The following is a 26,360-nucleotide window of genomic DNA, read 5'->3' as shown; positions in this document are numbered from 1 at the left end:
TACAGCAAAGTAAATGTTTAAAACTTTTTAAATATTTATTTTTAAAACCTACCTATGGTGGGGGGGTTTTCTCATGTAGGACAGCACCTGACCTCACATGGCCAATGCTTATAGGCAATGTATCAAAACCAGGCTAACATTCATGGGACATTTTGTACTGGTGACACTTTTAACATCACCGAGCTGTGTTTTCAGAGATGACTGGACCCAAGCACACAGAAGCATACTTAGACACAATTGTAACTTACCCAGACAAAAATAAATGTACATTATCAATTTCAGTAATAAAAACTATAATTATTATATTATATTCTTTGCATTTAAACTTAAACAACCCCTCTGCCAAAAAACAAAGACAAAATACATAATTTTACTAAAACAGTAAACAATGCAATTTATTAGAAATTTTATTTAAATGTGTACATATATTACATAATATACTATTTAAACATGTGCAAATTGTAAATCAAACTTGTTAACGCAGTCAGTGGACGTATAGTTGGTCTTCATATCAAAACCTAGCAAACATGTGAACGTCTCTCCATACTAGTGTTATCTACTTCAAGAAGGCTGTTGACGGTTAAAAAAAAACAAAAAAAACCACAACATCTTCGATGGTAAATAGAAACAATTTCTTCATTCAGCCACAGAAAAAAAACAGATTCAAACCCCACCCTTCCTGTGCAATTTATCCATTTGCCCTAGAGCCAAGAGGAAAATTTAGTTGTTTTTTTCCTTCATGACAAACTGTAATCAACAGTGTTTCAGAACAGCTGCAGAGAAGACAAATCAAAAAGTCTAGAGGGAAGTTTCAAGCAAATTATCATCACTGACCAGCCAAACAATAAGATGTCAATAGGGCACAAGTGTTAGAGACTGGGAAGTGAACAAGTGATCAGGTGCAGGTGAGATCAGAAATGACCAGAAACAACCTCAACATAGGACGGAGAAAAACGAATGAAATATTAGCAGACCCAGTTTAGGTACAGAAGAAAAGAGTTTTCAGCAGGTGTTGTTTTCACTTTAGTTGCTGAACACTTTCAGATTCCAGCTCTGTCTAACATTGCGTAAAATGGACTCAAAACATGTCTTTTTCAAAACCAAAATGACTGCAGCCATGTAGTCAACCAAGAGACAAAGGCCTTCCAGAGGGACTGACTCCAGGTAATCCTCAGCATCTCCTGACTGCTGCTGCCACTGTCTGACAGGCCATAGCAACAACAGCGCTCCCATGTGACACAACTCAGGCAGAAGACAAAGTCAAGTGGCAAAAATAAGTCTGTGAAACGCCAGAGGCAGGCGGACTAATTATGGGCCGGTGAGACCTATTATTCAGTTCTTTCCTGGCACACATGGGGACACTTGTTTTCCACAGGGCACCTGAAGGCACATGTGCCTTCTCCAGAAAGGCAGATGCTGGCTGCAGATGCTGGCTGCAGATCCCTCTGTCAAATCCAGTTAATCACCTTCAATCCACATTTACAAAAATGAAAAAACAACAGTCCATTTAATCTTCTGCAGCATTTTAGCACCTTTTTTTCAATTTGTCCTCTGCAGTTTTAATAAAGAGACAATGCAGCAGCCTTCACCCAACGACAGTCAGTCAGCAGTGGGAGGCAGTTGGTGTAGGATGGAAGCTGGAGAGTTCAGGGCACTGCCTCACCAGTCAGCTGGATAACAAGATTTCCACTTGTTTCTGACTGGATGAGCAGTAAACCTCCGTGTCTGCCTGCAGTGCTGGGCTTGAACTGGACAGGGAGCTTCAGATAGTGCTGTGATCTGATGGGGGGTACAGGACAATTAGCTTGTAAATACATAAATAATAAACATACATAAATAATCAATCAGGATTACAATATATGGATGAGATATTCATAGAAGCACACAAGTATGACAAAAAAAAATAGTGACAACAACATGTGTTGAGCATGCTTTGATCAAAATAGGATTTAAAAAAAAAAACAAAAAAAACACACAATCAGAGGGAGGAAGACCACAACAACTGTGGAGCACGGCCAAGCCACTACTAAACCCACAAAAGTAAATTGGCAGTCCTTGGCAGAATTAATTGTAACATTTCTCTTTGCTACCTGTTAAGTCAGTATGTATTTGTTTATCAAATACATCTTTTTTTTTTTAACTTCCTGCTGGTCTTCAGCTAAAAGCCCTAACAGCATTGAGACATTGCTACCTAACCACAGGAGAGATAACAAAAATAACTCTAAGCAGTATTGGTAAAGCAGTCATATGTGCAAGTGTTTTCACTAGTATTAATTTTGATTTGGCTACTTCATCCCCCTCCCACCAAAATAAACTAAAAATAAAATCATGTTCTATTCTTCACAAACACACGTCCTCATCAGCATCAGTACAGAACAGTTAAAGGCTGGGACAATATCATTACAAAAAAAGTGAACAAACCAGAATCTGCTCCTTTTTTTGCTAAAATTTAAAAGAAAAATCATAATATTGTCCCTTTTCCACAGGAATGCAGGCACTGCTGAAATTGTGTCACTTTCATAAGCCTGTCATCCTGGAGGCTACAAGTGTACCGTAAGTACTGCAGGAGCTTCATCCACCAGGACCCAACATCTCACAAGACCTCCCACAGTGAGCAGGCAGGAGGGGGAAATGTCAATAAACAAGCAACGTTACATCCAGGCACATTTTGGATAAATATCACACACAGCTACTGACTGTTAAAAAAAGGAAAATTACTGGAAGCAAAACAAGTAGAGAGCACTGACAAAAATACACAGAGCTCGCTGCAAATGACAAAGATCATTAAACATTTTCTAACACGTGTGATTTCCCTGCCACTCGAATAATGTGCAGAATGAAATGTGTGTGTGTAAAGTATAATAACCACTGGACTTACCTCAGGGAATATTTGGAATGCTTGATGTAGAAGGGCTCCTTAGTGTTTACAAATTTCAGCTGCAAGTCAATTAGAGAAGCCAGAACAAACTCACATCAAACTCATGCACAGTACAGAGTTAGCCGTTAGTGCTGGTTAAATGTTTCTCAGACAGGAAGAAATCAGGAAAATTAGGATAAAACTACATGTATAAAGTACTAGCATTTGTACTGCTAAAATACCCTAATGTCTGCAACAGATAACAAAAGAAAGAGTACATAAACACAATCAACAGTACACTAAAATACAGCTTCCTGCAGTACTGAAGCTAGGCATGTACTACAAGAATGTCAGGATGAATACTGACAAGTCATTCAGCCCCTTAAACTAAAAGACAAATATGGCAAGGAAGCCTATACTGGTACCAATATTTTAGCAGTAAGACTTACAAGAGTAAAAGGCTTCATAAAGAAGGTAATTCCATCTTTGGATGAAAGTGTAAAACATCAAGCTGATGTCATTTTTGTGGTTAGTTGGGTGCTTTGGAGATTGATCCTCTAATCCTTGCCAAAAATATCAAATTTACATTTTGTCAGGACTAACTGAGTAATTTGGTTTTCCCTCACCTCGTGCATGTTGGCCGAGTTGTTGCGGATGCTGACCTTCAGGCTGCTGGACTCTCCCACTCGTGTGGTAGGGAAGGTGTAGAGCTCCTGAGGAGCATACACACCCCTCCACGCCGCCTCCTCCTGGCTGAGGAGTAAAAGATGCAAAAAGTTGAGCATTTGAGCTTAAGTAATGTATCAGACAGGCTAAACTTGTTTTTTCTATGTTCGATTCTGAATTTCTGACCAATATCAGACCGATGTCAATCCCAAGCATCGCCAGTTCTTAGTACAATCAAAGTTATTCAGTACCTATTCTGTCATCTTCCATGGTTGTTACGTACCACCTGGAACCTAGTGAAGATTAGCTCAATCAATAATTTGGTCAACTCTCCTGTGTTTTACCTGGCTTTGCCTGCAGATGCATCAGCTTTCTTTCTGGTCTTGACCGTGGGCTCAGTTTTTATGAGTGTGTTGTCTCTTTGCTGTGGTCCTTCCACTGGTCCACTTTTTGATCCCTATAATAAACATAGACAATGTTAACATAATGCCAAGAAGGAGCAAAAGACTTCCATAGCTGTCCTCTACCCCAACTACTGCCATTTGAAAAGTACATTAAAGAAATACCTTGATCACTAATAAACTAGAATCTTAAATGACCTAACAGACTAGACTGATCATACACTCACTTTCACAGCAGATGGAAATGTTTTTCCAACTCTAGTCATAGACAAGCATTTGAAGGATTTAACGCAGCATTTTAAAAGTAGGGAAACAAAGGCACTAACCCACTTGAGTGTCTATCTGACAGTCCACTCACAGTGTCTGCTCTTAGGCTAACTGGCTCTGTCACAACACTTGAGATTAAAGAGGCAGAATGGTGAAGCCCACAGGCCCATCTCAGCAGGGTGGCTCCTCTCCCAAACCACACTACCCACTTTCCTCATTTGTTAATTCTGCCACTGGTACAACACCAAGCTAGAGGAACTGGGCCTGTTGGTGTATTAACACTACATATGTTATCATTCTTGATAGTGTTTTTTTTCTAGTAAAGATGTGTTCTATAGGAAAACAAGTTCATTTGTCTCAGAAAACCATTAATATATTTTAGTCTGACAAAACCTTTAAAGTATAATTTAATCTTGTTTAGAATCAGGGTATTTTCAGATTTTCTGCGTTTTCTTACGGCTGTGACTGAGATCTGATAAAGAAGAGTAAACAAGTGAAAGCAAATCTTATTTTAAACAAACTTAAAAAATGTTGTGACTTAATTAGGGTAGCAATTGTGATTCCAACATTATAATAATCAGGATGTAGTTTGACTAATTGTATCTGAATTGTTTCAAAAGCCCACACTTAGATAAGTGTTTGTGTTGAGCAAAACACAACCGCCAAAATAGGAACATCTATGTGACTTTGTGACTACATTTTTTTTACTATTCTTACAGTGCCACAAAGTTGAAAGCGGATTCTGCTTTTCTGCTGAGGCTCAGACACTGGATGGCACTCCAAGTCCCAGAACTGGGCATAATCTCCTCTGTCTCTGGGCAGAAATGTTATAGGCACCTAAAAGAGAGCAGGACAAGTTTATAAGATAAGATTGGTAGCTGTTTTCCAAGAACCAGTTCTTGTTGATGAGCAAGTCAGAGTAGTGGGAAATCATTTTTCAAATTAAAAAAAAGTATTTTCACATTTTTTGAGCAAATCAAATGCTTAAATTTGAGTTTTACTGACTTGTTCCTTATACAGTATTTTGTGATAATAAGAGGTAGATGTGATGATGTACCTGCATCTTCTCATGGGCCCCCAGAATTCCTGAGACCCTGGAACATCTAAAAGCAGTGTAGGTTGCTCTGTACACATCTTCAGTGTTGTCAACCCCCTGAAGAAACAAAAGGAGGAAAAGCAAGGCATGAATCAGTGTCCTGAGAAAATGGTCAGAGAAACAGTTATAAGAACATATCAAAAACAAGTCTTCCTGTTTATTTTTTAAAAGTTAGGTATAAAACACAAAACACTTTTACAAAAGATGCACCAAAAAAGGTAAAAAACAAACAAACAACTGTTCTCAGAAAGACACACTCAACAACAAAGTGTGTTAACAAAGGAATCAAAGAGAAGCAAAGAGTTGTCAGAAGAAAGATCACCTTGACATACGGTGGGGCGAATGATGACAGGTACCACCTCACTTCTACTTCTTTATTCTGCACCTCCAGCTGGGCCTCTGAAGTAAAGCAGCAACAGACACATTCAGTTCCTCACATGTAACCTTCACACAAAGTCTACAATCCACATGATGCAACAGCAGACTTCCCAACTGCAACGAACCTTGATATTAACTTAGGCTAATTAAGTAGCTTTCTCTGTCTGGCCAGTCAGACACTTCCCTACCTGATGTTTCCCCTGAAGGAGTAGTTGGGAAGAGGATCGTCTTGTTGCTGATCTCCACCAATGCCTGAGGAGCCGCTGGAGTCTGTGGGCTCTGAAGGGGCAGAGACGGTTTGTTGTTGAGCCTGACCACAGGCAGCACAGGGGTGGCAGCAAGAGGGGGCAGGGCCGACAGAGAGCCATCTGCTGGAGCTGTGGACACATCCAGCGCCAAGTCCTGACGGATCTGGACCTTAATGAACTGAACCAGTGGTTACACTTATTAACATGCAGCTCATTGCATAACATAACAATAGAGCGCAGCAATAGTTAAAAGATTCGCTGTGTTTGTCTGATGTGTTCTATACCTTCTGTTGGCCATCACACTGGACATACACCTGTCCACTCCAAGGCAGCAGAGCAGGTTTAGTCGCTAGTGATGGGTTGGGACTGACGAGAATCTGTAGATGACACCTTGGACGAAAAAAAAAAAAAAGTTAAACTCAAGTTATAAAATCATTTACAATATTCTCTGTAAAAAGGTAATTTGCAACACAATGGTGACATAGTACAAAGACACTTAAGACACTCATCTCATTTTCCGCCAGCAAGTTTAATGGAACTTTTGGCTCGGCTCCCACATTTATTAAAACTGGTTTCCTCATGTCTGTTTATATTAGCCCTGAAAACTACTGCAGTGTTGTGCACATAAGAAAAAAAAAAGCACTAAATTACTGACTTACAGCTGCAACCAGTTACGAGGTGAACTAAAAAAAAAGTACTCAAATACTGCACCACATGCTAGGTGGTCTTATGTTTTTTATAAATTTTATACATTTATTCACAATTATATTTTCAGCTCATTAAACTAACATCTCAAAGGCTGATTCCATGCAGTTTTGGGGTTGTAAAAATACAGGCTGCAATTTCCCACCATGTTCCAGAAATGGCTACAAATAAAAACCAATAATGAAAACTGAAGACAAAGAACTTGAGTTTTGAGACGTCAAGAAGTTAATATATTCCATTTTAGCTCTTTCAGACTGAAATACAGTGCAGAGTTCCACAGAGTTGTTATGGTTAATATGGAGTGAGAATTGTTGCATGGTTGTCGCCTGAGTCATCACAGTTGTATTGATCTGACGGTTAAAAAGAAATAATGATCGAAGCTGACAAAGATTTTCTTTGTTTGACTTCAACACCAGTGTTTACTGTGTTCTTACTGCGGCTCAATAACCCCATGCTGAGGGGTGATGGTGAGGCAGTGGGCTGGCCAGGACAAATCAAAGCTGAGCACTCTGGACGTGTTGTTACGAATCTGAATCTGACTGGTGGTGGTTGCACCATCTGAAAAACAAAAACCATCATCAAAATGTTGGCTAAACGTTGTTATTTACTTGTTAGAGTCTCATTATTATGGTTTAACTTTTAACTTTTGTCAAAAGTTGAAACAAAAGATAAATGTTTACATACTAACTAAAAGTTCTACTCACTCATGGTGGGAGTTGTGAGGACCAGCTGTTCTGGATGGACAGTCCATGGCTCTGACACCTAAGGGGTAAACATTTTTGACAGGTTTTTCAAAACCAAATCATTTTTACCTAACCTGTAAAAAAATTAAAAATCCTTTCTTAGAAACATGGGACCTGGTTACCTTCAAAGAAGGTTCTGTCACATTAAGCGGTGGACCCTGAGGACCTTTGACTGGCAGCACATCCAACGACACGCTGCCATTTGCCAAAGCACTGAGGATTAGAAAAAAAAAAGTTCATAGTGTTCAACATGGGCTGAAAATACAGAAACAATAAAAAAATAAAATAAACAGGTTGTAAAATACTACTGCACTGTGAGTAATACTGTGGACAGTACCCATCACTGTCTGGACCGTATCTACCAGAGGACAGCAAAAGTTCAGCTTCATTTCTCTCCTCACAGTCGGTGCTCTTTGTTGTTCCCATCAATGACACCGCTACTTTACTCATGTTGCCATAGAAGATGTGAGCCTCGTTGGACCGCTGAGGAAGGTCACAGGCTGAAGGAGCAGAAAAAAAATAAAACATTACACCAAAGCCTGAATAATCAGATGTATACATGAAAACACTGACATAAAATCAATTTATATTTAATCACTTGAATAAATGCATAATATTCTATATTTTATGCTTAATAACCAACAATATCTTTTTTGCCAGACATAATAAATGCATCTCACCTTCTGTAACACTTTCTTCTCCCAGAAACTTCTCGTTAAATTCAATGTTTTTCAGCAGACTGTTTTCAGACAGGGCCTTCTGTGCAGCCTGGGGTTTGCTCTGAAGTAATCTAAAAAAGAAAACACACAAACCCACTGTCAGGAGGTGCAGAGAGGCAGCATTCTCACCAAAACACAGACATCTGAAGTCAGATCTATGAACGTCAACAAAACATTCAATGATTCAGAAAAAAAAAGTCTATTTGAAGCCCAGTGCACAATGATCAATAGGCAGAGAATAAAATGCAAATATTTCTTTGTGAATAAGAGCTCCAGAGAAAATAACTCTGCAGGTTTATGGATTTTATTGAAGAAAGTGAAAGAAAGTTGAAGAAAAAAAAGAAACTTGGAAAATCTGCTTGTCAGATAAATGTCAGCTCATTCACTTTCTCTGCATTGATCAAATGGCAGCCTTTAGAGGAATCAGGAATCATCTCTTCAATGGTTTTTACAAAGACAATCGTTGTCGCTTTTTCCTAACTGCATCTTCCTTCTTTAAAAAGTACAAAAATACATAGAAATATCTTGCATAGTTCTAAAACCTTTAGCTTTTATATTTCCTGGAGTTGTTAGATGGGTAAGAAACTATGTCAGAGTTCAGGTCATTTTGCATTCACAAATATAGAAAATACATTTTATAAATCGTCTCACCTTCTGAATTGCTGCCTGGAGAGTTCATCTCCACAGAAAAGATAAACTGTAGCCAGCAGAGGACTGGAGGATTGGCACAGGTTCACTTCCCTTTGCATAGACTTCATGAGCACTGTTATGACCTGAAAAAGTATAGAAGAATGAAATAACCACTTCCCCCCAACACCCTCTACTATATCTCTGTATATGCTCATGTTTTTCTGTGTTTTCATGTACAGATGTGTTGTGTACAGTTAACTTCCTTCTCTCCTACCTCTTGAGTCCTTTCCTTCAGCACAAATTGTGACGGTGCAAGGCTGATGACAGAGGGCTGCAAAACCGATCTAGTCTGCATATCAGTAAAGGCCACAGCTTTGATAAAGGCTGCTCTAGAACCTGTGTTCCTTACACACAGACACACTTTGCTGACACGACCAACAGCGATGTCAGTCAGTGTTGCCACGTAGCTGTCAGCCTGTTTCCTCTGATCCTCCAGGATGATGTTGCTGGTCCCACCGTAGCCTGACAGTGGAATCTAAAGTTGTCAGAAACAGGAAGCAGGAAGAGTCAAAAGTTGTCAGAAACAGGAGGCAGGAATGGAGAAACAGACATTAGAAGGAGACAGAAGCAAAGTAGAGCAGGAAAACATGGTAATCTGCACTGAAACCATAAAGAAAGATAAAGAGCAGAAAAGATCATCACAGTGACATCCTCACAGTGAATTTGACTCCTGGCTGTGAAGGTCGGACTCCAGACTGTTTGATCTCCAGCTTGGCCAGCATGGAAGCCACCCTGGTGGGAGCAAAGAGCAGATGGACTGCTACATCCTCTCTGGGACGGATAGACAGCTCCCCATGACGGGTCAGACGCTCCTCTGGACTAAACATGCTCTGTAGCTGTGTGAAAAATCCAGTTTTCAACAACACAATTACAAATCAAGGAAACCTATATCCAGCACAGAAATTAAGTATATATATTAAAAAAACTGTATTACAGCTCAATTGCTACATTTTGTGGCTCATGTTGCTATACATTCATTTTCTGCTGAGCTGTACTTTATTTATTATATGCTACTAGCAAAAAGCCTCTGGCCATGCTACTATACAGTATGATGGAGAAAGTAACAAATAGACTTTTACCTACAGAGATGTGAAGAAATTTAATGATGTTCTCCTTGAGAAATACTACACTATACCTGAAAACAGTCCTGGTCTTGACCACGTATCAGTAGCCGTAGCTGCTGTGTAGAATTGTTGGAGTTGTTCCTTAAGACCAGCTTCTGTTGGCTGATAAAACAAAAACATCTATTGGCCATGTGATAAAAAGCCATACATGATTTCTGTATGAAAAAGCAAATTACAAAATGTTCTATTCTAGATAAAATGGCAAATTTATACATGTATGCAGTTAAGTAATGCAGTTACAGACTGTAATGCCCAGGGATTAGGGTTTTGAATGGTCTGTATTTTACCTTTCTTCAATGACTATAAACACATTGAGCATTATGTTGAAATAACTTCAGAGAAATAATATTCCCTGTGGAAACTTTCGATCCCTCCTCATGAATAACATTATATAAACCATAACACAATAAGACAGACTGCTGGGCCTCCAGTTTTTTAAATGATTCAATTCCAATGAATAACTGATATGTGGAGAGTGTTTTTGTGAAAACGTAATAAAATAAATGGATGAGAAAGAGAAAAGTTGCTTACACAGCTCGTCCCAGGGTGACCCCTCCCCAGGCTATGAACTGTTTATTTGACAAAATCGGTGGGATGTCTTTGGAAAGACCGGGGCCAGCAACAGCAGAAGGAATGGCTGATTTCCCATAGTCCTCTGGGACAACAGTACCTTTCAGGGTTACTTCATACTGAGGGCCTGATGGTAACACCAAGATGGTGAGAAGGCTGCAAACAACATGAAGGGATTAGTCAGAAACAGACAGCAAATAATAAGCAAATAATTGTAATATTAATGAATACACCACCAGTATGATTTAGTGTAGTTAATTCTAATACAGGTATAAAACCCAAATACTGTCATAGCTTTAAAAATCACAATACAGTGCTTGACAGTTAATGGATTTAGCCAGGTTACTTGTATGACTTTAATAACACCTATACTATTGTCACTTTGACAAGACCTTTTGTTTCCCGAACATTTGTGTTCTATTCAGGAAAAAGGACCATCCATGAAAGACTTCAGACTGATTACATACCAGTCTCTGCATTTCTTGTTGGCCTGTGCTTTGAAGGTTACAGAGATTTCCTGCTCCTCTCCTACTCTGAGCAACAGCTCCTCAGGTGTCACAGAAAAAGAGCCTTCATCATCACTGCTCTGCAAAAAAGTGGAATGAAAGAAAAAAGATTTAGGGAAAACGAAATTGAGAAGCTGTTAAAATGGTACAAAACACGTGAGGTGTGGCTTTCATTTTTAGAAGGCAATAAAGAGCAAACTGAATTAGATGACATAAAGCAGCAGAAGAGGCCAGATGGGAATGAAAAACAGAGGAAGACAGGTTGAAAAAGAAAGATCAGCAAGAATCAAAGCAGGCGGCGATAAAAGGAGCCCAGCTGTCACTCAGACAAAGTTGGCAAAACTTTTTTCCCCCTCATATTGTTACACATCATATGAGACAAAGTCTTTGGATGTGACAGATTGTCTTCTTAATGTCAGAACACACTTGTTTCACCAATGGTTACCGACCATGTTAAAGCTTTCTTTACAGGATAAATTGAGCAAAAATATGTACCTTTAAAAATGAATGACCCCTTTAAGATTCACACCATAGACTATGTGTATATTCTTTACTTAGTGTACCAAAAAAGTCTATTTTTTACACCCACACTGAGTGATTATATTAAGTATAGTTAATTTGCATCAAAACAGTAAATATATTTTTTGCATGTGGCCAAAAACAAGAAGTTTTAAAAAAGGAGCAAAAACAAAAAGAAGAAAAAACATGAGCCAAACGTCAATAAATCCACTTTGTAGATGTGATATTTTAAGCCCCAATATTGTAACACTCAAAGGTGAAATTTACCTTGATTTTAAGCTCCACATCAATGTTCCCAGCATTCTTTAATGGCAGTGTCTGTTTGCTGGATTTACCCAGTGGGGCAGAGAGGCTTAAGGTCTACACAAGAAAGAAAAAAAAAAACAGTTCATTATCAATTCTTGAGAGGACAAGTGAGCAAGTACTCATGACAGAATGTCATACTGTTTTTAGGTGTAGATATAACAACTTGTTTATGTCTTCACTACAATATCACTGGAACCAAACCATGTGTTGTTGTCTCTCAGGCTGTGTATGAACAGAGATGCATCATGAGCCTAGTGAAAGCTTCACTACCTGCAGGTCTTTCGGAGCATGTACCCTAGCAGTTCCACACCTGGCGCTTAGGGGGACACTGAAGATGACATGATTGGGACCTGGAGAGTCCAGTTCAACATCTACCCGAGCAATGAACTCATCAGCTGGACCAAGTTCTCCTAAAGCAAAACAATTGGTTGGTTAAAAAAAAAAAATCTGGAATGTTTGAAGCTACTGAAGTGTACAGTCATTACCTGCAGAGGCATATTTTTCAGGGGCTTTGAAATGCACCCAGACCAGAAAAGTTGCTGGATCCTGTCCCCCCGCCCAAATAAAAAGCACATTATCACATGAACAAAATCATTAATGAGTACTCACTATTCACAATATAAAATATGAAACTAACAGTAATAAATACTCTTAGTGAATGATGTTGTAATGTTTTGGCAACTAACCTCTCCATAGCTGGCAGGCATCACATGATTCATCACTGAGGGAGTGGAGGCTGGGGTCATATGTCCTGTCTGCTGTGACGCTTCATGTGTCATGGTGGCAGGCTGTTTGGAAAAGCTGAAACATCTCCATGATGTGGCCTTCTGGGGGAATGAGATTAGAACCATGAAAAACTGACACCATTTTATTCTTGCTGTGTGGCAGAAGATACTAAGCTGCTGACAAATTACTACAACATAATTATAAATTTAGCATGTCATTAGAAATCTATGTTACAACCCTTCAAATGATGATCTTTTTTGTCATTATAGCATGTGCAGCATTGTTGCCATAGTGATTGCTGGGTACGACAAACAGTGTGTACTCACTGCACTGATGACTAGGCGGACAGGGACAGTGGCATGTGTCTTGTTGACCAGTTTGAGGGGAAGAGATTTGGAACTGCCTCCAGGAAGGTCTCCAAAATCAAGAAACCCAGACTTGTTTGTTTCAACCTCAGAGTCACAATATGGAGAAACCATCACACATATTTACTAAACAACCAATGTAGAACATTTATCAGGTGTATTACTTAAATTAAAGTTCATATGTCAAGTTAATGCTGTCTGGGAAGTTTACTATGAACAGTAACAGTCAAGTATCTTAAAGTGTTCAATCTAAAGTGCTGTTTTTTTGAGCATGACTCTCACCTCTATCAAGGGATTCTGTGCTATGGCAACCAGCACAACCCTTTTAGCAAAGATATTAGCCCTGGCAGCAAACGCTGTCTCAGCAGATACAGGCCACGAGCAGACGCTCAAGACACACTGGTAAACACCAGGCTGCGGAGGTATGAACAACACCTTCTGTTCCTCGGTACTCTTTGGTCCAATGATCGTCTTGTTCTTTACCACCAGGCACTGATAAGGCAGGCTGTCCACCTGTACGTGATGATATCGAAGACAGCGATTCACGTCCACTCCATGAGGTGCAGAAGCAATTTTAGTCTTATTTTCACCCAGGTGCATCACAGAGCACCACAGGAAATCATTCCTGCCAGTGGCCATTACTCATCACTCAGTCTTAAATTTACTAGTCAATTTGTTTACCAGGCACCGTTTTTGGTCATTTTTTGTTAAAAAAAAATCTGATTTTATCTGTGACCTTTGGTCAACTTTTTTTTTTCTTTGTAATATTCTTATTACTTTACTACTATTTAGGTTATTTTGTTGTATTATTTAAATTTAATTTGTGCAATATTTTTGAAGAACATTTTTGCATCTATCTGAAATCTTTTTTATTAAGCATAAAACATGTTTATAAACAAAACATTTACACTTGGCACTGTATATATTTGCAATTATGATTATTTCTAATCTCTGATATTTTTTTTTAATTCATGGAATTCTTGTATTTAAGTACTTTCCTCTGATGTTTAATAAATGCTCCTGCAGGAAGCGTTGTAACTGCAATAATTGATCCGTGGGAATCAATCACGCACTTCTGATTTGGATTCTGGTATCTGGTGATGTTGTGATTAACACAAGTACAACTTTTTCCTTCTTACCTTCTCTCCATCAATAGACAGGCTGGTGACAGTGACTGACACTTGCTGCCATCTCTCAGAAGGGTTGAAGATGTTGAGAGAGGTCTGAGCGGCGATGCCTACACAGCAGGCATGAGGGAATTGCAGCTCAGCCGGAACCACCACTTGTCCTGAGGATAACAAAGAACTGAGTGACACAGGAAAATGTTGCTGCAAAGGCAGTCAAAGTTTAATTTCTTTTCTGCTGCACAAACAACACGTATTTAACAACCTCCTAAAGTTCGTATTTGCAGAAGTTTTCAAAAAAAATAAACCATAAAACTGCAAATGTACTTTGCAATTGGTTGCTAGAAGTGTATGGTGGTATATTTAGTTCAACAGTTTGGTTATTAACAAGTCAAACTTTCTTTGCAGTCAAGGGAGGTGACTATATACTTGACCTGAACGTAAAAGCAACACAAGGTGATTTCTTGTTATACAAAAGTTTCAGATCATGAATTTGCACAATATTTCAACGTCCTTCCATGAACAGCAGCTCTAAAGTTACCTCTAAGTTCTTCCACACCACCTAGACCACCGAGTGCCTCAGTGTCATAGTGACTGTAGGGTTTCCCGATTCCTGCAAGGTCTAGCTGGTTCTGATGGGATCTGGGAAGGTGATGAGAGCCAACAGCTGCTGGAACTCCCAGAGGTCCTGAAAAACATGGAAAACAAAATAAGACAATTTCAATGTAAGAGTTCTACTGTTTGGATTTTTTTAATTATTATTATTACTTTAGTGAGTTTAGTTTAGTAAGAACAACATACCTGTCGAGGAAATATTATAGAGGCCAGTTCCCATGACCCTTCCTGTATAAGTACCAGGATGTAACGGAGCTTCCGATGATCCCAGATACTGCTGAGCCAGCTGGGAGTTGTAAAGTGGGTTGGCATTGTGCAATTGTGCATTTGGAATGTCAACAAGAGCAGAACACTGTGTCTTAAAGCTAGGGATGGGGACATAATGAAATCCTTCTGAAAATGATGGCGGAACACCAAGACCACCAGCATACACTGAAGTTGACACTGATCCAACAGTTCCCCACTGCTGGGAGCCATCAGGGACTGCCATGCTTCTGGTTTGTTGAATGTTCAGATTGCTACAATAACCTGAATCCACTTTAGTGAGCTGCCTTACATTGGATTCAGAGAAATGTTTGTGTGTCTTGTAGCCAGCTGCAAGATCACTTGTTCTGTCACCTGGACAGTGGTAGTTACATTCACTCTGACTGCGAGAACAGCTCAAAGCAGAACCAGTACGTGACTGCTCTGGGCTTCTACGCTGCTGGGCTGGTAGAGTGTCCAAACTTTTGGAGTGTTGAGGTTCTGCCTGCTCCAAGCTCTTAGGCAGAGGGGGAGCACTGAGGTTAGACTGATCATCTGGGTCTACAGGTGGAGTTGGACTGAATCTGATGATGGTTGTGCTAAGTGCCATTGTAGAGTTGTTCTACAGGAAACAAAATCAGAATAAATCTGAAGATAAATATAATGTTATATTTTAATTACATTTAGAGAACCTCACTATACTGTAAACTTGTACCTTTCTTCTCTCAGGTGTAGGAATGGCAGTGCCATCATTCATGGAGATGTACGTCAGTCTGCTGAGACTCGGGCTGGAACACGTAGACTGAGGAGAAGTGTCAACGCTTGCACGTTTATCTGCCAGACCTCCACTGGATGAAGGAGGTGACAACATTCTGGGAAAATGAATTAGTATAAAAAAGATAAATATTAATATTACAATTTCTAACAGCACGAAATACAATCTATGAAAATAACTTGTAGTTAAATACCCATTTGCATTGGGAAGCGAGGTCTGACTTGGGGAGGAGTGGGTAAGTGGAGAGGTGGAGGGTCTGAAGTTGCACTGCGTTTCGTCCACAAAGGGTTCCGCAAAACACTTTGGGAGATCTGGTAGAAAAAAAATGTCAACATGATGTGTAAATTGGGAATTGACTAATGCCATAATTTAAACCTAAACTACATGTATATGTTACCATCTAAATACCAGTCTATTTTTTTAATCAAAAAATGCATGAATTCTACTTAAAGTGGAGGTACATTTTGGTTGTCACTCACCTGAAGAAATGCCAGGCAGAGGTTTTGTGCTCTGACCAAAGGCGTTAACTTGTTTCTCTGTAGTATTATATGGTTTGGCAGCTGTCGTATTTGAGAGTTGTGGTTTTCGATCAGGTGTCATACTGTGTTGATCCTGTTGGTGATCTGGACTCTTCAGTTTCTGAGATGTTGTGGAGAAACCTTTGGAACAAGGTACACTAGACTCTACTTTGGACCCTGTGGGGGGTTTGGGACCCACAGGAGTGACAGCTGGTACTTTTTCACTCTTTTGCAAAGTTTCTGAAGAAGACCTATTGGACTTGTGAGAATTAGACTGAGCCTCTTTTAGTCCGTTTTCTGTGTTAGTGGAACTGGAGGACTTGGAGACAGACATAGTACTGTGGTCACAGGCAACAGATTTGACTGAAGATGTCTTTAAAATGGAGGACTGTCCTGAACCCACAGACCTCCTTGAAGAACTGGTAGATGTACGGGTAGGAGGAATGGGACTTCTTTTCAAATCCCGCTTTTTTTCTGTTGACGATTCATTTACCAGAGACAATCCAGAGGATGTATTTCTTATATCAGTGTCTGCTGAATGACAAAGGTTTGTGTTTTGATCCCCACAATAAGCCAATTTAGGAATCCTACTGAGGTTGTTGTCCCATTTTGACAGGTCAAGGGTCATGTGTGCTAAAGAGGAATCACTGGTGGTGGACATGTCAGTCTTTTTAAGGTATTTCTCCATATCAAAAGCACTTAGATCACCAATGCTGGTACTTCCTTCAAACATGGTGCTGTGTTCTGTGTCCTCAGAAAGGATCTGTGTAAACACAAAACATTTTATACCATATTATACCAAGTGAAAAGACATAATTTCTGTCTTTGTATAAGAGATACACGTGTGAGTGTGCATGAAATTGTATTAAATGTATTATTAAATAAAAAAGTTTTAATGAAAAGCCTGACCTGTTCATTAGAAGGTGGGTCCACTGTCCTGCTGTCAGCAGCTTCAACAGGCTGCTTCCTTGCCTTGCTCCTCTTGGACAGCTCCATGATCATGGCAGCCAACTGTGATGGGTCGGTGCTGATGGAGGCATCAGCAATAGCTGAAGCAATGGTGCTGATACTCAGCATCAGATTACTGCTGTTGATGTCGGGGCTAACAGTGGTTTGGTTGTTCAAGCTCTGATCAGAGCCAGATCCCACACCATGATCAGGTAGTGCAAAACTGAGAGTACGGTTCTGAAGAGGTTAAAAAAAAAATCAGAATAATATCACTGAAACATTATATTACCAACATGCAAATAGAGACAAATACCTCTTTGCAACTGGACTGAGGGGTAACATCACCTTTAGGTGATATTCTGTCATGCAGCGCCTCAAGAGTTTTATCCAAGTCTTCTGTTTTTAAAATATGACAAAAAATCACCAATTTTAATTACAAAATATGTAGGAGGCCATAAAATTAATGGACAAATATTTCTTAGTGTGAACAAACCTGGGTTGAGTGTTTTGTCTGCTTCACTGAGCTCCATGGTGTCACTGTGAGAAGGGGTCACAACAGCCGTGAGTTCTGTGGGGTGAATCAGAGCAAACGGTTCCCTCTTCTCTGGTGAAGTGATAATGTAACCAAAAGAAGGCTAGAAACAAAAATATGAACATTTAATACACTCTGTCCACCGAAGAATAAGGACAACAACATATGATTCTGATGTGAAAGCACATCAGAATAGGCAGAATTGAAATCAGATTAAGCAGAACTTATTCTGCTTTTCTTTACATTGTTAATATACACTCAGTTCCACTGCAGTTTTGTTCATTGTAAATTTGTTAAATTAAATGGTCTTTCTAGGTACAGCTTCACAAATAGTCATTACTGACCCGTTTGATTCCTTCAACATCACGGCTGAGGCCTAAACAGCCCAGGGCTTCAGACCGTTGTCCAAAAAACTCCCCAAAAGACAGCCGTAGGTAGCTATGGTCCCCCTGTTTAAACTCAGAGGACACCTGAGATGCCCTCATGAGGATGTGACTGCTGCTGGGCACCTTCCATGAGGAGTCACTGTCCACAGTGGTGTTGGGGTTGGCTGCTTCAATCTTCTCTTCCTAAATGAAAGTCAAGTCATAATTCAAACACAAAGGTTAGTGATGTGTTTGTGAGTTAATGTACTCACAAGAACACACTTTACATTTTAATTATTCATAATTACAATTAATATATTGAATACAAAAGCCTTTAGACCTGGATGAATTGGTGCTCTTTCTCAAACTGCTCTTGATCCTTTGCAATCTTTTCTAAAGCATCACCTTCAAGAACAATAGAAAAAACTTAACTAAAACATTCTAGAAAACCCATACTGCTTTCGAATGCTGAGAACTGAGAACATACATGGATTAACAAAATCCTCATTTTGAAAACGACCATTGTTTTCTGAAGCCTTTCCATCTACTTCCTTCTCAAAGGAGGAGTAATACGCCAGGTCTGTGACCCACTGACCCTCTTCATTCTGGTAAACCACATTGTGAGAAGCATTGGCACCTGAAGATAAACATGTTGTGGTTATTAAAAAAAAAATTAAAGCACAAGATGTACAAACTAAGAAGGGCTGATAATTGTTCAGCGTTGACTAAAGAAAATTGAAATTAAATTAAAAAATTAAAAAGCTATATTACAAAAGTCTTTACCTTGTTGAAAGTCAAGTTCCATGCTGTCTGGGCAGTGGTTCCAGTCATCTGGATCTTCCTGTTCCTGGTGAAAGCTCTGAGAAAAATACTTTGGTTCCAGAGAGGTGGAAAGGGGATCAGCCTCATTTTCACTGTTACTGCCAGAGGCTTCTGCAGCAGTCACATCGCCGCAGGGTCCTCCCCTAATACCTAAAGAAGACCTGGCACCATCAGGTACATCAACTCCATCATCGTCATTCTTGTCTCCACATTCTGAGTGCAGAACCTGAAGGGAAGAAAATAAAGAGCCATGTTGAAAGAGCTTCATGGTACTAACAGCTAATATTTTTCAGATTAGGCACTACCAATACAATAGTACAAGTTGACAGGCTACAAATTGCACATACATTAATATTTTGGATACAGAGAGATGATCTGTTGTACCTGGGAGAGATGGAAGCTTCCCTGAGTGCCCTGAAGGTGTGAGTAAGTCAGGTCTTGGGGCCTTTTGAGTCTAGCTCCACTCCTTAGATAAACTGAATCTAGCAGTCGGTCAACAGTGGGACCAATTTCTGTGCTTTCCATGGCATCCTAGAATTAATCACATTATAAAAACTGGATAACCATCTGTTACTGTCACTTTAATTAAGAAAAAAAAGACAACACAGTTTGTGTACTTTTAAAAGCTGGTCTAGATTTAACAAGTGCCTCTCTAATGTAAATAACTTCAAGTAAAGAACATGAAAATGTTAAATTACATATCTTAAAAAGATAATAAGATGACCATATTCTAAAATTAATTATTCTCACCAGGGCCTCTTGACGGTCTAGAACCATGCTCCAATTCACAGGAGACAGCCTTTGCATACCCGTTGTTGCCCCTTGAGAACAGCTGGCCTCTCCTGTTCCGACAGGACCAACTCGGTCCCCCATCTGTGTAAAAACAAAATTCCTCAGCTTTAAAATTGAGAACAGTAAACTGGGGCAATGTGCAAAGAAATGACTAAAAACTTAATAAGATTTTAAACAAAATAGTTTATACTAAGATTTTCTGTAATTTTCTGTTATAAGTATCCAATGTCACTAAATGAGTTGAGAAATCACATGTGACAAATAGTTGGCTATAAGATAATATTCAATTAAAACACTGACTATAACAACCCTCACCATTTCTGTTGCTAATGTCCTTGAAATATGGCATGAACTGAAATATATAAATACAGAATTCAGCCTGTCCTCACCTCACAAGGTCGAGAAAGGCCATTTCTCCCTGGTCCTACCAGGCTATTCAGATCATCATCGTCACCAGCAGCACTGCTTCCTACAATACCAAGCCCACGCAGAACATCATAGGTGGTGGGGATGCTGGATGTTGGAAGAGGGACAGTTGAAGATGTCCTAAAACTCCCACTTTCGTCACTCCCACTGCTGCCATCTCCACCTCCTCCGTCACCTTGAATCACAACATAACACAGTCAACAAATATACAAAAAAATAATTTAAAGTACAATTTAAATTAAAATCATAGACCCACCTGTAACAGGTGGGTTGATAACTTGTCCTTCAGCAGATCTTCTGTGTTCAATCCCAGAGACGGATGGACCACTGCGGCCACTATAAGACTCGTCATCAGAACTACCTCCTTCTAAACCTGGCCTAAAGCTGGGACGATTGCTCTCTCCAACCTATAACAATGACATATGCACAGAAGGTATTTGTGAAATATCGCTGCTTACAAAAATACTGCAAAAAAGTATTTATGGCCATTTTAAGGTGACAGGAAATTAACAACATCTTCTTCTGACCAGTTGTCTGGATGTGCTTGGTAGCAATCGTGTTCTGGCAGCAGTGTTTCTTCTGGCAGACTCCAGCTCATCCTCAGTGTCCTCATCACTGGCAGGACAAGAGTCCATGCCTGTAGCAGCCAGACGCACATGAGGCATCCTGAAGTCCTCCTTAACATATAACAAATATATGTGGTAAAAATCTAGAAGCTCGGCTTAATGGATAGAACAACAAAAGAAAGAAACTCTTTTGTTAAAAGAAATACTTTTGTTTTTACCTGGTCATTATTATCAAGGTACTGATTCCTGTACTGTTCTGGTTCTGATTTTACGTTTGACAGGTCGTCAGTCGCAGCTGCAGGGAGTCCCTGCCAATGCAAAGAAATGAGGGTGAAACAGTTGCATTGCCTTCCGCTCGAGTGAGTATCTATCTATCTATCTGATAGATAGATATCTATCAGATAGATAGATAGATAGATAGATAGATAGATAGATATCTATCAGATAGATAGATAGGACAGATAGTTCTTAGTCTTAGTCTCTAAGAATTAGAAACAGGCTTACAATTGATGGGATCTCCTGGCCCTCCACTCTGCCTCTCTGCATGGCAGGGGGCATCAGCTTGTTGAAGTACAGCTCCAGTTCGTCATCAGGCATATTGTTCAAGTCCGCATTGTCATCATCTAAGAATCAGTCACCAGGCATTTACATTGATAGTCATGTCAAAACATTAATAATTCATATTCCCTGGTGAATATTATCAGATAAAAATTCTACAGTGGAGAACAGTGCGAGTCGTACCTGTCAACTCACTGTTCATGCTGTCCAGAGACATGAGCCTCTCATTGGCCAGGAAGCTTGAATTACTGCTGCTATAATGATCACTGTCAATTCCTTCACTCTGCACATTGTCCTCTCCAACTGCAGCAGGTAAGACCTGACAGTACATTAGGGAGAAAGATAAATAATAATTAAAAAAAACATTGGCAGATATTTAAAATTTGATGATGATTAAATAATTAAAAGGTGGCTGTCAATTAAATGTTGATATAGATTACTCATGTATTTGTAATTACAAACTGTATTTATTCTTGTTGTCTCTAATTCTGTAAAGGTTTGGGCTATTTTTTAAACTTCGGTTGTGTTGTTCATAAAGCCAGTCTGAAAATATAAAAGCAGGCACTGACATAAAAGAGAAACTTTAACCACTGATTTTTCACTGTAACTTAAATTACTTTGAGGCTACACTCAATAAAATGAATGTTGGGGAAAAACAACAACATATCATTGCGAAACAGGAAAATTATTTGATGTCTGTGTGTTTTTAAAATGAGAAGGCATTTGTATTTATATCAACAGTAGCATATACAGGATCAACCAACTGCTTAAAGCATCAATTTCATACAAACAGATAAAACATTCACTTTTTTTTACAACCTTAGCACCCTTAGAGTCTACTGAGAAGGAACAGGCTGCCGTTTGTTACTGTTAAATAAGTAATACCCCTGTAAGTAGTTCTTAAAATATCTTTTCACCCTTAAGCACACACATTGTATTTTCAATTTCCCTAGTATTTCAAAATAAAACTAGGATATACTTGCCTGTAGAAATCTGCATTGAGCTGAGAAAGCATGTGACTTTTTAACAACATATATATATATATATTTTTAATCTTATCACACTGTACTGTAGGTTTCACAAGACATTTTGTTCACTCAGTCATACAGAGTTCAAATTCACATATTCATGGTGGTTGGAACTGCATTTCAGTATTACAGTAAACAGGTCCTGATGAGTGCAAACCAAATTCCAACCTTTGAATCTGATCTGTCCTTTTGTCCAAGGTGAGGAAGTGTCATCAGGTCTGTGGATAAATCTGTAAGAAAAAGAAAAATGGTTAGAATAAAAAAAAAGTAGAATCATCAAAAACATCATCTTAATTAAATGAACTCTGAATTAAAAATATTCCATTTAAATCTAGGAAATCATCTTCATTTTAAGGTCGGGTGAGAATAGTCCAATCGTGATCATGATGGGATGGAAAGTTCATATAGAAAGTATACTATCAGCAGAGAACAACAACCAAAAGAAGCTCTTACCTGTTGTGTGTTCTGCAGGCCAGCCATAGAGTGAGTGTTTGCCAGACAGCCTCGTTTTAGTAGCTTGATTTTGAGATGCACTGTCATTCATATTAATTTTCACCAACATGTCTGAAAGACGATGGGCTGCAATGTATTCATCAGCTTTGTCCCTATGACAAACGAGACATATGATAAAACCACATAGATAATGGCCTACATAAACATATGTAGCATAGGAAATCCTTGTCCGGCTAAAATTATTTTCTTTAATTTCCCTTTGGGATCAATAAAATATCTATCTATCTATCAAAAGTTTGAAGTTGTAGATGTTATCTTCTAGTGTTTGAAAAGCTTAAAAGACATGATTTGCATCTGAATAATCATATGCAAAATTAACAACAAAACATTTTGTACATAAAAAGTGTTTTATATTAATAGTATCTTTACACAGTACCAGTTATATTTCTGATCAATCTTAACTTCAAACATTAATGACATCAATATAAAACCAAAGCTATGTTCCACTGCCATGACATTATCTTTACTATCTAGAGCCATGATTAGAATATTAAAAGGATTCTTTTAGAGAAACAGTTAGTTAAAGGCTCTGTATTGTATTTAAGTAAAACTTCAGATGTAAGTACACTGCTGATTAAAAAAAATATAAACTTTACAGTGCATACAAATAACCTGCTCTTTGCTGTTCTGGTTTCTGCTATTTAGAATGTCCATTAGAATATGTTGCACTACATTACTGCATATACTGCCTTAACGCCAGTTAATCTGAACTACAGCGCTAATCAGTGCTACAGCGGTCTAAGGCCCACCCCCCATGTGAAGCCAGTTCAGAACAACATTACAAACCATCGTGTTTTTGTGATTTAAACCAGAAGCATTAGCAATTAAGAATTGTATTAATAAATGTATTATTTTACCATGAATTTTAGCATGAATGTGTAGTAAAATAATATTTGTTGTCAATAAATGTATGCATTACTGCTATAATATCACTTATGTAACCAGCCCTAGAGTAAAAGTATTAAAATAAATTATTTACTCCATAGTGATTTTCTGCACAGCAAACAAACAAACAAACAAAAGAAAAAACAGACAACAATTCACATCAAATTTCCTTCTACACTTACAAGTCATCTTTAAAGCTGAGGGTAAATTTAGGATGTTCTCCCACTGATGACTGTGAGCTGGCCTGTTTCAAGTCTTTATCATCCAGATATGAGTCACCAGGATCCTCTCTGTAAAGCAGTAGCACATAGAATATGTTTTTAATTGTGCTTAAGAAGACAACAACAAAGCCACATCATGGATCTATTACACAACATTTTGTGAAACAAACAGACATCTATTTAAGAAAATGGGATACTGTATTTGCATGATTCAGGTCCAAAAGCTTGTGTGACACAGACATGGATTCAAAGCAACAGCAAAACACCCACCTGTTTTCAGACCTGGGTCGGACTTTGGCTACAGTAGAGGCTGCCACAGGAAGTCCTGGGCCTGAGCCCAGTGTCACATTCCCCAGTGTGGCACGTCCACTAAAGCTGTCCACGGTGTCACATAGGAAACTGGGGAGGACTTCATCTTCCAACTTGTAAAAACTGTCTGCCATATTTCCAAACTGAGCTGTTTGACAGCCAAATGTGGCCCAACACGAGTTACATGTTACATCTAGAAAGATAAAAGTGTGACAACAAGGAAAGATTCACTCTAAAGAACAGAAAAAGAACTATTTATTCGTGCAGAGCCCTCCACGCTACTGTGTAATTCAATTGCTTAACAAAGTTAAACTAAAGAGGCTGCAAATTGATTCTCATTCATTCAATCTAAGTGTAAAAGTCTCTAACCATATGGCAACAGAGTTCCCCAACCCCTACCACTGAAACCCTGTTAGAAAATGGTGTGACACCATCCAGTGTTTGTTAAAGGAACACAGAACCAACTGCACTCACAGTAACTGTAAAGGTAAAGCAACTCTGGTTCAGTAAGCAGGGTGATAAAAGATTTGTGATGGGGAAAAACACTTTGCATAAATGTGAGGTAAAAGTGTGTAAATGAATGGATTGGAAGTTCCCATTCATAGAAAAGACAGTAAACAAACGCAGCACAGGGCCCTCTGTCGCTGCACTGGACCACGAGGAGGACATTGTGTTGTGTGTAATTTAGCAGTGGTTTGTGGTAACGTTACAGGCTGTGAAGCTCCTTTATCTCACTGTTCACATGTAAAGGGACATAGAAGTCATTCCAGATATATTACGAAAACTTACTATGACCTCACCGAAAATGTAATCCAACTAAAGATCATCGATACGAAAGGTATATCTGTAGGAGTTAGATACCGAGACGCTGCATAACAAGCAAACAGTTTCTGGTCTGTATGCATACCCTGCTCCTTGTGTGATTTTCTTTTAAAATGAAAGACATTTAGTACACCCATTTCATATATGCAGTTTAAATAATGTAAAATTAATATTTTCTACGACATAAACAACACACCGTTATGTTAGCTAACTTTTAATGCTAGCTTATAAAAATGCTAAAAACAAATGAGTTTCTAACAGTCGCCAGTGCTTCCCTGCACTGTCTACATAAGTTCGTTGTAAAGACTGACATAAAAGTGACACATAGCATTGACAAAGTAATTAGTTTGGACTAATCTGGAAAGTACGCTCAAGCAAATTACTTATACACTATTTAATCTGAAACATAACAATTCTGTCACCGTAAATGTTAGCATTAGTTAGACTTCAACTCACGTCAGTCCTTCAGAGGCGGGCCAAAGCACTGCATCTGTTCTTTCTTTCTAGTTCCAAACTTCAGGTTTTTTTTTCACAAACTGGAAATCAACAGGTATCGACAGTCAGTTAAGACACCGCGAGAACTTTTCAGAGAGCTCCGTTCTTGCAGTAATGTTCAAAGGCTGAAATTAGAATCAAACCGTGCAACAGTTCACAGAACCAAGCGGCGCCCGGAAACTACAGGAAGCCCGCGAGAGCGTCACGTCCACAGGGCTACGCTTAACCCGATTTACTGCGCTGTGATTGGACAAGATAACCAGAGGGGGCGAAACTATAGATTTTGATTAGAGAGTGAAAATGTCAATCTCCACAGTTCTATTATTTGACACTTGGGACACTGGACAAACAGCCTTTGATGAATCAATCAGTTGTCCATTTAGCATTCAATGGGATGGCGTGGCCTACTAGTGGACTTTCGACATATTGCATGAGTTACAAAATATATTCTAAATCTTAAATTGTTCCAAAATGAGAAAAAAAAAAGATATTTTAAAAGTGAAATATGATAGCAAAATATATAATACATATTATGTATTTGAGAAGATTTGTTCAACTACCCCCCACCAAAAATAACAAAAACAAAAACAAAAACAAACAAGGATGTAACGATAACATGAGTTCCTAGTCCAAATGTGCAGTTGATTGTATCATGTGTTTTTCCAGACAGCTGCAGTAAAGCCATGGTGAGCAGACAGCTGCCTGCTAAAAAAACTGTCGACACATGCATTCCATGTTTTGGCAGACTGTGAGGCATGAAAGCAATGAGGCGAAAGCAGAAGTGTGACTTTTTGTCAAAGTCAGTTGATGATTGGTTTTCTCATTTAGGTATTATGACAATACCCGATTGCTTTGTCATCTGAAGTGACTTAGCGACCAACAAATAAATATTTTTGTATATTTCATCTACTTTAGGC

At 38.9% G+C, this 26,360-nt stretch overlaps 1 protein-coding gene across 2 annotated transcripts; it reads right to left on the bottom strand.

Annotated features, from left to right (window-relative positions):
* Positions 1 to 394: 394 nt before the first annotated feature.
* cep192 (centrosomal protein 192) lies at positions 395 to 25,645 on the bottom strand. Of its 2 annotated transcripts, none has more exons than XM_008324097.3 (52): positions 25,405 to 25,645; positions 24,088 to 24,319; positions 23,779 to 23,886; positions 22,652 to 22,803; positions 22,367 to 22,428; positions 21,354 to 21,489; positions 21,117 to 21,235; positions 20,831 to 20,920; positions 20,574 to 20,723; positions 20,303 to 20,453; positions 20,010 to 20,221; positions 19,579 to 19,701; positions 19,213 to 19,359; positions 18,790 to 19,054; positions 18,494 to 18,643; positions 18,347 to 18,411; positions 17,986 to 18,210; positions 17,603 to 17,744; positions 17,423 to 17,505; positions 17,071 to 17,346; positions 16,123 to 16,924; positions 15,837 to 15,954; positions 15,584 to 15,740; positions 14,812 to 15,490; positions 14,552 to 14,698; positions 14,026 to 14,174; positions 13,169 to 13,399; positions 12,848 to 12,973; positions 12,482 to 12,622; positions 12,281 to 12,341; positions 12,066 to 12,205; positions 11,757 to 11,849; positions 10,932 to 11,050; positions 10,426 to 10,620; positions 9,906 to 9,996; positions 9,427 to 9,606; positions 8,985 to 9,245; positions 8,732 to 8,853; positions 8,042 to 8,151; positions 7,699 to 7,861; positions 7,484 to 7,574; positions 7,323 to 7,380; positions 7,053 to 7,176; positions 6,198 to 6,303; positions 5,854 to 6,091; positions 5,610 to 5,686; positions 5,249 to 5,344; positions 4,909 to 5,028; positions 3,868 to 3,980; positions 3,484 to 3,610; positions 2,879 to 2,937; positions 395 to 1,779 (listed from the first exon to the last, which is right to left on the bottom strand). In XM_008324097.3, the coding sequence occupies exons 2-52, from the start codon at positions 24,258 to 24,260 to the stop codon at positions 1,647 to 1,649; spliced, it is 8,256 nt and encodes a 2,751-aa protein (XP_008322319.1). In that variant the 5' UTR covers positions 24,261 to 24,319; positions 25,405 to 25,645; the 3' UTR covers positions 395 to 1,646. The 2 variants fall into 2 exon arrangements, with proteins under 2 accessions (XP_008322319.1, XP_016893539.1); XM_017038050.2 differs by having other exon boundaries at positions 12,482 to 12,619.
* Positions 25,646 to 26,360: the final 715 nt, after the last annotated feature.

The sequence above is a fragment of the Cynoglossus semilaevis genome, chromosome 13 (assembly GCF_000523025.1).
Source record: "Cynoglossus semilaevis isolate Cse_v1.0 chromosome 13, Cse_v1.0, whole genome shotgun sequence".
NCBI classification, from domain to species: Eukaryota; Metazoa; Chordata; class Actinopteri; order Pleuronectiformes; family Cynoglossidae; genus Cynoglossus; species Cynoglossus semilaevis.
This window is presented reverse-complemented; position numbering and strand designations above follow the sequence as displayed.